At 47.8% G+C, this 12,194-nt stretch overlaps 1 protein-coding gene across 6 annotated transcripts in view; it reads right to left on the bottom strand.

Annotated features, from left to right (window-relative positions):
* LOC137846087 (deleted in malignant brain tumors 1 protein-like) overlaps window positions 1-12,194 on the bottom strand; it is a 40,189-nt gene that overhangs the window by 2,608 nt on the left and 25,387 nt on the right. For 2 of the 6 annotated variants that reach the window (XM_068663762.1, XM_068663761.1), the window contains one exon: window positions 5,492-5,911. In XM_068663762.1, coding sequence (XP_068519863.1) covers window positions 5,871-5,911 — 41 coding nt within the window. In that variant the 3' untranslated portion in view covers window positions 5,492-5,870. Of the gene's footprint in view, window positions 1-5,491; window positions 5,912-8,891; window positions 9,039-10,257; window positions 10,573-11,437; window positions 11,753-12,194 lie in introns of those variants that run through there. The other 4 variants (XM_068663757.1, XM_068663758.1, XM_068663760.1 and 1 more) reach the window with 4 other exon arrangements.

The following is a 12,194-nucleotide window of genomic DNA, read 5'->3' as shown; positions in this document are numbered from 1 at the left end:
AGGATGAGATGGGATGGGGTGGGGTAGCGTAGAGTAGAGTAGAGTAGAGTAGAGTTTTCTCAAAAAAAACGTGTCCTCAGCCTCTCCTCACAGAACATGCCATCCAGCTCTTTTACCAGCTTTGTTGCCCTCCTCTGGACACAATCTTCACATCCTTTTGATGTGGAGACCAAAACTGCACACAATATTCAAAGTGAGGCTTCAGTAATATATAGCAGGAGAATCACCTCTTTTTTATTTATTTATTTATATATATATATTTTTTTTTTACCAGCTGTCTATGCTGTATTAAAAGCATCCCAAAATGATGTTTGCCCTCTCGGCTGCCACGCACCCTGCTGGCTCACACTCAACTTGCTGTTGACCAGCACCCCCAGATCTCTTTCTTCAGGGCTGAAGGTAAGATCTTCCTCACCATATAGGTGAGGAAAGGAAGGTCTCCTTTCCCCTGCCAAAATAAGGAATTCTAAGGAGCAGGTCCTTTACATACATGGAAGAGCTTGCTCCAGCTGAAGTCTGTCTGTCCCCAAGGCCACTATCAGAAATTGTGTTGATAACACCTGACCCCTCACACTAAAAGACACATAAAATACACAGTCTGTATTCTGGGAGTATCATGTAAAGAATGAGGGGGTTCCAGAAATCATGAATGAACTGCTGAGGTTTAGTTATAAGCATGTCCAGGTTATGGGTGCCCCATTGCATTGATTCTGACCCCCAGTATAAGTGAATTCAGGGATTTTCCTGGCTGATCTCTGAACCATGGGATGCTTTGGCACAATACCCTGAGCCTTTCCCTGTGCTTACACTTCAGGCTTTCAGCAAATAGTATAATGAGCCACCTCAGCCTTCCTCCTCAATTTAGCCTGACTAAAAACACATAAGGTGCAGCAGCTTGTCTGAAAGGAAATGAAAGGATGTCTCTTGCCCCATTTATCCATCATGTCTTTTGGAAAAGCTCCTCTCTGGCAAGTGAACGGAGCTGTCCGTGCCAAGACGTTTTTCTTTCATGACACAGCCACCCATTTCCCACACTTCCTATTGCTGCATCACAGCCCGTGAATATTGCAGCCCATAAATTTCACATCCTAACAGAAACCCAATCAGCAAGTCTGTCCATAATTAACCCTTTGCACCAGGGTTTCCAAGATCTCATGCGATCTTGCACACATGCAAGACTCATTGTGCACATATGTCCCACTTTCCAGCCAAGAAAAAGCTTCCTTGTTGCAGCACCCACACCAGCTCCTTCTGCAGTCCCTGTGTTCTGCCAAGACCCAAGACATAGCTGAAACTGTCACAGAAGAGAAATCTCCTGTGAACCTTTTTTTTTTTATTTCTTATATTATTCTGCTTGCGAAAAAGTGGTTCCTAGAAGCAGGTAGCCTCTTGTGAGCGGAGATGTTCGTTGCTGAATACTAACTGACTAAATGCTGGCATCTTGTGCTCTTTGCTGGGATGCTCTGCAACCTTTTTCTGCATCCAGATGCCTTCATATGCACCCACCAGAGCCCTTCCTCCTCTTAGTGCCCCAAGGACTGCATCCATTCAGCTCCTGCTCTCTGAGAGCCTTCAGCCCCTCTCAGGGAGACACACATGAATTCTAAGTATGTCACAGAGAGCTAGGGTGTTTTGTTGTTGTTGTTTGTTTTGTTTTTGTGTTTTGTTTGGTTTTGTTAGTTTCTACAAATATACCAAATGCTAACAACATCTGGGATTTTTAACATCTTTGGCCGTTGCACGGACAGTGGGATTGAGCAAGTTAGCTAGTGACACCATCTGTGTGTTCAGTCAACATGCTGGAGGGAAGGGATGCCATCCACAGGGTCCTGGACAGGCTTGAGAGGTGGCCTTGTGCAAACCTCATGAAGTTCAACAAGGCCAAGGACAAGGTTCTGCATCTGGTCTGGGGCAATCCAAAGCAAAACTACAGGCAGAGGATGGATTGAAAGCAGTCCTAAGGAGAACAGCCTGGGGGTTTTGGTTGACGAGAAGCTCAACATGAGCTGGGAATGTGAGCTTGTAGCCCAGAAAGCCAACCGCATCCTGGGATGCATGGAAAGAAGCACGGCCAGCAGGGCAAGGGAGGGTATTCTCCTCCTGTACTCAGCTCTTGTGAGACCCTGCCTGGAGTAATGTGCTCAGTTCTGGGGCCCCCAGCATCAGAAGGACATGGACCTATTAGAACGAGTCCAGAGGAGGGCCACAGAGATGATCGAGGGGCTGGAGCACCTCTCCTGTGAAAACAGGCTGAGGGACTTGGGGTTGTTCAGCCTGGAGAAGAGAAGGCTCTGGGGAGACCTTAGAGCAGCCTTCCAGTACCTAAAGAGGGCCTGCAGTAAAGCTGGGGAAGCTGCAGAAGGACAGGGTGTCCATGTATGACCTCCATGGAATCGTAGAACCATTTAGGTTGGAAAATACCTGTAAGATCATCTAGTTCAACCTTTAACCTAGTCCTAAAGTCCACCACTAAACCATGTTCTAAGTCTACTATGTTCTAAATCTGCACGTTTCTTGAACACCTCCAGGGATGGTGACTCAGCCACTTCCCTGGGCAGCCTATTACAATGCCTCGCAACTCTTTCAGTAAAGAAATTTCTCCTAATATCCAATCCATACCTCTCCTGGTGCAAACTAAGGCCATTACTTCTTGTCCTATTGCTTGTTGCCTGGGAGAAGAGACCAACCCCAACTCCGCTACCTTCCAGAAGGTCCCAGACCTTTGTGCAGTCTCTGGATCTGCTCTAGTTCCAGTACATCCTTCCTGGGATGTGGCAACCAGAACTACTTGCAAAACAGAAGATGTGGAAAATCCAGAGTTGTATATCATGGCAAAATTAAATCGCTTGTCTTCATCTTGACACCTTTCTTAAAGTATACAGCATTTCTTTGGATTCCTTAGCTGTTACGACATGCAGAGGCAATGATTTCAGGCAACATGCTAGCAGTTGTGTACCAGAAAAATGAAACATTCAAAGCCAGACGTGTTGTACTATCAATTTCTTTTTGTTGCATTTCATTGATGTATAGCTAGATGGCAGGAAATCACTTCATTATTCAAGAGCAAGCACTCTCAGAAGCATTACCCCGGGACTGCTCTGTGTATGGTTTTCTGAGAGGCTGGAATACAAGATGAGGGAAACCATCAGGGACTTCTCATGTGGTTCATTTTTCTCTGCTGACACTCCCAGTGACTCTAGCAGCAGTCCAGCACAGACATCTGCACTTGAGCCCATGGAGCCTTTCCATATGGTTGAGCTCTGCCTGTGCCAGCATCTCCAGGGTTAGCTCTCCCCAGCTGCTGCAAGGCTTTTAACACAGACTCATCTTGTCCCTCCCAGCTTTTGCATTTCAGTGTCTTTTGCTAACCTGCAGCAGACAAATTCTCTCATTCTCCCCTTCAACAATGAACTAATCTATTGAGAACTGGTATAAATAATACAGGTAAAGAAGAGATCTCAGGGAATGGTTTGAGCCAGAGTAAGTCCATCAGCCATAACAAGGACAGAGGAAGCTCACAGCTTTAAATTTTTAAGTTCAGATGCCCCAGTACTGGCAATTGCATGGCTTCAGAAATGGTTAAGTGAGAGAGGACAGGGAATGTGGGAGCAGGTCATGAAGAACTCTTCCCATTCTGAGCCTGCCCAGACTCTAACTCCCCTTCATCTGCTCATCCTTTGGTGTCCCCCATACTGAACCTCCCCAGAGGGCCTCCTGAAGAAGCTGCCTCCCATGGGATCCTCGCTGCAGTGATACTCAAGAAACATAAAAATGAAACTCCCACAGAGATGCCTGTCTGTTAGCAACGACCCTCATTTATCACCCCACAGAGAAGGCAATGTGTTGGAGAAGTAACAGCATCCTGGGACAGCAGGGCATGTTCTGGGGTTACACCACGGCCCATTTGCAGATGACACTGAAAAGAGACTTCAGGGACAGGCTATAAAGTGCATGTGTGTAAATTGCACACTCCAAGCTCAGACATTTTGGGGACCTACACACATGTGAATTTCTTTTTGCAAGGTACCCTTACTTGCCTCAGTGTTTCTAGACTCATAGACTAAGGTCCCTAGATCCCATTTCTACCATTAAGAGAGCATTATTCCACTTTTAACTCTCACTTGCCACCCTTTAAACAAAAGTACGTAAATTGTATGATGGGCTGATTGTAGATTCATAAAACCTGAGGAGCTGCTGGGTGGTGGATGGACTACTAGTCCCACCACATTGGTGGGCTCCCCTATCTCAAATGCCTCTACTTCCCAAACCCCTGCAAAGAGCCAGATGAACCTCCCTGATCAAGTATCCAGCTCACAACAAACTGGAGCAATCCAGGGAAGTTTCCAGAATTGTTCTTTTGTTGAGCAGATGAAGGACTGGAAGCTCTGCAGCAGCACAAGGTCACTAGCCAGCCATGGGTGGGGATCCTGCAGCTGAACTCTTCTAAACCATGCCAAGAAAATGCTGAAAAGGGAACTGTGATTCCTAGGAAGAAGATAACCTCGTGTCAAAGTGGGTGAGAACTGCAGCTTCAGGAACGAGAACAAAGAAAAGCTAATTCTGCAAGCACTGCCTGCATTCTGGAGAAAGACCTCTCCATTACCCTGACTTCTTTAGGGTCACTAGGTCACAAGGGTAACAACCATTATCCTGCTCATTAGCAGACAGCAGGACCAATGTATGCATCATCTCAAAGTGCCTGCAATAAGGTGCATTCCTACCTGTAACAAAAGTCATCTTCTGTTTTCTAGATTAAATCATCCCTGGGCATTCCAAGCCTTCATCTTCTAAGTCCCTATGACTCAGCAGGCATCCTGTTTCCTGCTCACCTCCCCTCCTCCCCGGCCTTCCAGGTGTTCATGCTTTTAACTCATCACAGCTATCATAGCCATCACAGCCTGAGTCCCCATGCTGAGGCTTTCTCTGACGCTTCCAAGCAGCTGTTTTGGGTTGTGTGAGATGGGCTGCATCACTAGCCACTGGAGAACCCAGCACATCTTTTTATGACCAGTGCTGCTTAAAACCCCAGCCAGCATCCCTCCACATATCTAGCTCCCATCTCTGTGCCTTCCAAGCTTTTCTTGTGTCAGAGCACTGTGGTCTCAGGTGCCCCAGAAGACTACTCTCCAAGGACAACATGCAGAAACATTTGGGAATGCAGCAGAAGGAAGAGCTCAGCATGGTCTAGCTGCCCACACAGAGACACATCTAGTTACCTGTAGGTCCTTTGTCCTATTTGACAGTCCCATGCCAGCATCTGAGACCTAGGACGTCTCAGGTGGCTCTAAATGTCTATGTGAGGCCTCACCTGAGCTTTCAGTTGGTGGAGTTAGCAAAGCTACTCAGCTTCACAGGTGAACAGAAACAAGCCATTGCATATATGTAGGGAAAAGCTTTGCAGCCTCCATTGACTAAAAAAAAATAAAAATAAAAAAATAAAAGAGGAGAAGAAGAAAAGAAAGAACGAAAAAAAAAAAAAGTAAAACATTGCTTATGTGTTACAGAATTATTATTTTTTTATTTTCACAAATGCACCAAGAAAAAAAAATGAAAACAGGAACCTGAAATATTTCTATGCATCACTTCTCTTGTGCACACAGACCATTTCTGCCAGCTGGAGCTTCATGCCCTGTATCACTTTGGGTGGCTGGCTGAGGTGGGCATGGAGCTGACAATGGGTCAATCTCTGGTGATTTCACTCTGTAGAGAAGGGATCGTCCAGGGCCCTTCATGGTGACAGGGCTGTGCACTGGGATGGAGCTGCATCAGCTGGAGTCTTGTATCTGGGATGGTCACAGGAACTGAGCTCACTTGTTGCTGGCATCATCAGCGTGAGACTCCTTTGCCTCCACTTGCTCTGCTCCAGGCATCTAGGTGGACATGTCAGCCAGCTGGTCCATGTGTACAAAGCCTGCAGACCACAAGGATTCAGTCAGTGGGTCGATCTAGGCATCCCAGGCAGTGCTGCCTGAGTTTTCCTCCTCTTTTACAAGACCATTGAGGATGCTCACTGCTTTGGAGACAGCACAAATCAAGTTGACTTGACTAATACCAGCAGCACAGGGTATACACTGTTGACTGCCAGTACTCAGACATGAAGTCTCCTTTGCAGAAACCACCCTTGATCAAACGTTTGGTCCACATGCAGCACCCTTCATCCCAAAGATTTTTTCCCACCATCAAAACTACATGCTGATCCACCCACCCAAGCTTCCTCCTACATGCAAAGAGCCTACAGATGGCATTCCTTTCAACACAAAGTTTCAGCACTTGGCAAAGAAACAGGATGCAATCTGGCTACTGCCGTTAAAAATAACAAAAAACGTTTTTATAAATACATCAACACAAAAAGGAGGACTAAGGAGAATCTCCATCCTTTACTGGATGTGGGGGGAAACTTAGTTACAAGAGATGAGGAAAAGGCGGAGGTGCTTAATGCCTTCTTCGCCTCAGTTTTTAGCGGCAATACCGGTTGTCGTCTGGATACCCAGTACCCTGAGCTGGTGGAAGGGGATGGGGAGCAGGATGTGGCCCTCACTATCCACGAAGAAATGGTTGGCGACCTGCTACGGCACTTGGATGTGCACAAGTCGATGGGGCTGGATGGGATCCACCCAAGGGTACTGAAAGAACTGGCAGAGGAGCTGGCCAAGTCCCTATCCATCATTTATCAGCAGTCCTGGCTATCGGGGGAGGTCCCAGTTGACTGGCAGCTAGCAAACGTGACACCCATCTACTAGAAGGGCTGGAGGGCTGACCCGGGGAACTACAGGCCTGTCAGTTTGACCTCAGTACCAGGGAAGCTCATGGAGCAGATCCTCTTGAGAGTCATCACACAGCACTTGCAGGGCAAGCAGGCGATCAGGCCCAGTCAGCATGGGTTTATGAAAGGCAGATCCTGCTTGACGAACCTGATCTCCTTCTATGACAAAGTGACGTGCTGGGTGGACGAGGGAAAGGCTGTGGATGTGTTCTACCTTGACTTCAGCAAGGCTTTTGACACCGTCTCCCACAGCATTCTCCTCAAGAAACTGGCTGCTCTAGACTTGGACTGGTGCACGCTTCATTGGGTTAGAAACTGGCTGGATGGCCGGGCCCAAAGAGTCGTGGTAAATGGAGGCAAGTCCAGTTGGAGGCCGGTCACTAGTGGTGTCCCCCAGGGCTCGGTGCTGGGGCCGGTCCTCTTTAATATCTTCATCAATGATCTGGACAAGGGCATTGAGTGCACCCTCAGTAAGTTTGCAGATGACACCAAGCTAGGTGCGTGTGTCAATCTGCTCGAGGGTAGGAAGGCTCTGCAGGAGGATCTGGCTAGGCTGCACCGATGGACTGAGGTCAACTGCATGAAGTTCAACAAGGCCAAGTGCCGGGTCCTGCACCTGGGGCGCAATAACCCCAAGCAGAGCTACAAGCTGGGAGATGAGTGGTTGGAGAGCTGCCAGGCAGAGAAGGACCTGGGAGTGATGGTGGCTAGTCGGCTGAATATGAGCCAGCAGTGTGCTCAGGTGGCCAAGAAGGCCAACGGCATCCTGGCTTGTATCAGAAACAGTGTGACCAGCAGGGCTAGGGAGGTGATCGTCCCCCTGGACTCGGCTCTGGTGAGGCCGCACCTCGAGTACTGTGTTCAGTTTTGGGCCCCTCACTGCAAGAAGGACATGGAGGTGCTTGCGTGGGTCCAGAGAAGGGCGACGAAGCTGGTGAGGGGTCTGGAGAACAAGTCCTACGAGGGGCGGCTGAAGGAGCTGGGCTTGTTCATCCTGGAGAAGAGGAGGCTCAGGGGTGACCTTATTGCTGTTTACAGATACCTTAAAGGAGGCTGTAGTGAGGTGGGGGTTGGCCTGTTCTCCCACCTGCCTGGTGACAGGACGCGGGGGAATGGGCTAAAGTTGCGCCAGGGGAGATTTAGGTTGGATCTTAGGAAGAACTTCTTTACTGAAAGGGTTGTGAAGCATTGGAACGGGCTGCCCAGGGAAGTGGTGGAGTCACCATCCCTGGAAGTCTTTAAAAGACGTTTAGATGTAGAGCTTAGGGATATGGTTTAGTGGGGACCGTTAGCGTTAGGTCAGAGGTTGGACTTGATGATCCTGAGGTCTCTTCCAACCTAGAAATTCTGTGATTCTGTGATTCTGTGAAAAGATATCTCCTTGGTTGGGTCACACATGGGCCTATGAGTGACCTTGCCATGAGTGAGATAGATGGGCATGTTCTTTTGGACTCCAACACACCAGTCATAGGAACATCTCTGGACAACCCAGCCCTTTGGATCTGCTCAGTCTTGGTGCCTTCCCACTGCCCTGTCCTTTTCTTGAGGTGAAAAAGCTTGAGAAGAACGCTGGTAAAACTGGCAGCATCATACCCAACCCCATCCCCCATTCCCAAAAAGACAACATGCAGATGTTCAACACAGGTGTCTCCAACCACTCAACCCTGGTTTCCAAGAGTCTCCACCACATCCTTAAAAACTCAGGCACAGACACAGTTCCTGATCCTTTCTCAGCTGTTGGATAAAGATGAAATATCCCCGATATCCTTCCCAAGGGGGAGCTGGGAACAGAGCAAAGCTCAGAGCTCCTGCTTAATGAACAAGTGGAGCAGGCAACAAAGAGGAGCATTTAAGGAGGTGCTCCCACTTGAAGGACCATCCCACCACCAAGAGCATCATATTTCCACCCAGCTGGAAATATGATGTTAATGTGAAAGAGGGGCAGTGGATAGAAAGAGAAAAGAGAAAGGAACCAAAGGACTCAAAGTAGAATAGGAAGTCCCTTTCAATATGAGCCACAGGAAAGAAATCTGCCCAAAGTATGCTGACATCAACATTTTAGCAATCCTACTTCCAACCATACCCTTCTGGAAACTTCATTTCCCTCTTCATCCACAACGGAGCTCACCTGGAGAGGGACTAGAAGTCCTATTTCGCATTTGCCTCCTCTTCAGGCACAGAACAGCTCCACAGACCAGTATCAACACTGGACAAATGACTGAGACCAGCAATGGGAACAGTGGCAGAGTCTGTGGTGGTGTGATTGAAGCGTAGCCTGTGGGGAGAAAGCAAATTTTCCTTCATCCAGAGCTAATCCAGGAGATAATTAGCAGTACACAAGGACAAGAAGAAACAGGCACAATGTGCACCAATAGAAATTCACATTAGATAGCGGAAAATATTCCTTTTCCACATAAGGATGGTTAAATATTGTAACAGAGACCAGAAAGGCACTAGGACCCTCATCCCTGGGGACTTTTACATTTTCACTGGTCAAGGCCATTAACAAGGTTTAGTTGGTCTCACAGTGAATGGAGGACTAGATCGGTGTTCTCCAGAGATCCTTTCCAATCTGTATTATTCTGTGATATATGATTCCAAAGAGGAGACACCAAGAGAGCTTCTGTTAGGTCCCTGTGCATCACAGCTGCCTTTGCCTCAGAGGTGGACCACTTTGGTGGACCACTCAAGGGGAAGTCAAGGCCACTCAAGGTGCCATTGGTCTGACTGCTCGTTCTGTAGAGCAACTTATTTGCAGTGGGCATTGGCAGGGCTGGATGACTGCAAAATGGTCCTTTCTGCAAACCATATCCCACAACCACAGGTTTCTTTCCTTAAAGAAACTTGGGTGACCAGTTAAGATGGAGTGTTCTGCAGGATGTACCAGATGCATAAAGGAGAGTACCTCAGTCTGGGTGGTTCCCAAGCAAGTGCATCCATTCCAGGATAATTCACTGCGTACAAATGTCCTAGTGGCAACTTTCTATTTTACTGGCCATGAGGAGAACACATTTTGAGATTTGTCCAAAAGTGGATGGAAAGAGTGGAGCAAGTGTGAATGCCAGGACAAGTCTTGCCAATCATGACTCTCAGCTTCCCAGCTCAGCTGTAAGGATATTCCCCATTGTGTAGTCTTTCCTCCTTCAGCCTTTCTGAAAGGTTTTTGTCATTTTTATCCCTATTGTCATGATCATCCCCTGCAACTTGTGTTGAGCACATACTCAAGTTACCCACATCCTGGGATGACACTGTTGACCATGGTGCATGGTGACCATGGTGTTGACCACAGAGACCATGGACCCACTAATCCTGTAGGTCAGGAGGAGTCTAGCAAGGCCAGACTCAGCTTGTGTTGAAGGAAATTCCATCTTCATTTTCCATGTCTCTGCCTCCTCAGCCACCAGCAAGCATGCACTCTCAGAGCAGCACTAATTCAGCAAGGAGATGACACCTGCATGCCCAAAGGCTTTTCCATACCAACAGGGCCACCTTACCTGAGCACACCACACCAGCATCTTCCCCATGGTCACAGTTGTGTTCCCCCCATGGTCTGGCCAGGCACTCCAAGAGGTTGTCTTCCCCCCCTGTGCAGTTCACATCATCCATCCAGATGGCAATATGCCCTCGCCCAAACCAAGCTCTGTCAGGGGCTGAGACTGCCACCCCACAGCCCAGCTGCCTGCACACAACTGCAGCATCATTCATGTCCCAGCCGTCATCACACACGGTTCCCCACAGTTGCTTGTGGAGCACTTCGACTCTCCCAGCGCAGAAACTCGAGCCATTCACCAGTCGTAGTGCCACAGGATCTGGAAAAAAAAATAAATGAATGCACTTTTTGGAAGCCTCCATCAATGTCTGCACTGCTCACAGAGATCATATAGCTAATGCATGTCACTGATTTTTGTACCTTTTGTGACATTTGTAACTGACGAACTTCTGTATGCATTTCCAGCCACTGAAAATGACATGCCAAAAAGCTTCTGCACTAGCTAACAACCTTGCAATTTGGACTCCTTTAGCATCAAAGTGCAAGCAGGCATGCTGCTGCTCTCATGGTGTTCAGAGATGTTGAATTACCTGGACCTTTGTGAAGGAGGTGTCTGATTCCTTTATTATACTGAACATCCCCAAACTCCGGAGGGACTTTGAATATTTAAAGCTAAGTTGTAATTAGTACCAACTATAATAAGAAAACTTCTGTGACAGAGAAAATTCGGGCATGCTTGCTGGAAAAGAATAAAAACAGAGTAATTTGTAAAAATCTCCCTTTTTGATCTTTGTAAGATGAGCCTTTCTTCCTACCTGCTCTTAATCTGACATTTTTTACTTGTTTTCTTGATCACATCAAACTTTAAAAGACATCCAATAAGTCCCTAAACAAAGCCTTATTCTTCCCACCCTTGGAGGCTCAGTTGTGTCTCCCATTGCTTTGCTCAGATTCTCATTCCCATCACCAGCTCAACCTCTTTCAGGATCTCCCATCTCCCTAAGGTTTAACTAGCAAGCCCAGCCACTGACCAAACCTCTGCAGAACAGCAACCTGAACTCTTCTGTGGGGCTTGGCATTACCCAGAATCAGAGGAGAGTGAGTCACCACCAAAGTCATGCTCTTCCTTCCTCTAACACAGACCAATGCTCTCCTGAATAATGATATTCAGGAAAAAAACTTACCTGAGCAAACAACACCAGCATCTTTACCATGGTTGCAATAACTCTGTTGCCCCATCCTGGCCCTGCACTTGGAGAGGGCAGCTTCTGTCCCTGTGCACTCAACACCTTGCAGCCAGATGTGGCTGGAGCCCTGCCCAAACTCAGCTGAGCCTGGAGCTGACACGGCCATCCCGCAGCCCAGCTGCCGGCACACCACCTCTGCATCTCTCAGGTCCCAGCCGTCATCACACACAGTCCCCCACTGCTGGTTACGAAGGACCTCGACCCTCCCAGAGCAGCGGCTGGAGCCATTCACCAGCTGGAGCTGGAGTGGTCCTGGAATTCAAAAGACACATGCAGGTCAAAAACCAAGTAGAAGACAGGACCTTGAGTGGTAGCCAGGTACAATGTGATGTGAAGGCTCCCGTTGGCATAAACACAGGTATCTAATCCCATTTGATGTGTTCTCAGGCATCTAAATAAACCATGAGGAGGGGACAGACAGGATACAGGGAGAAATGGAAGACCTACACCAGTCTGGAGTTCATTCAACATTCATTAGCTGTATCAACAAGGCCACCCTGGACTTGAACAGGAGGGGGTGGCTCAGCCACGTAGTTCACGTGGAGAAACCTGAACATAGACCAAAGTTTTGTGCTATGGAAACATAAAGCGAGAGTCTGGCAGTCCATCAAGACTACATGGACCAAAGGTAGTGAGAAGGGTCAATGTGTAAAGGGACCTGAAAATAGGTCTCTATACAGAGGCAAGAGACACG

The sequence above is a fragment of the Anas acuta genome, chromosome 30 (genome assembly GCF_963932015.1).
Source record: "Anas acuta chromosome 30, bAnaAcu1.1, whole genome shotgun sequence".
NCBI lineage: Eukaryota > Metazoa > Chordata > Aves > Anseriformes > Anatidae > Anas > Anas acuta.
This window is presented reverse-complemented; position numbering and strand designations above follow the sequence as displayed.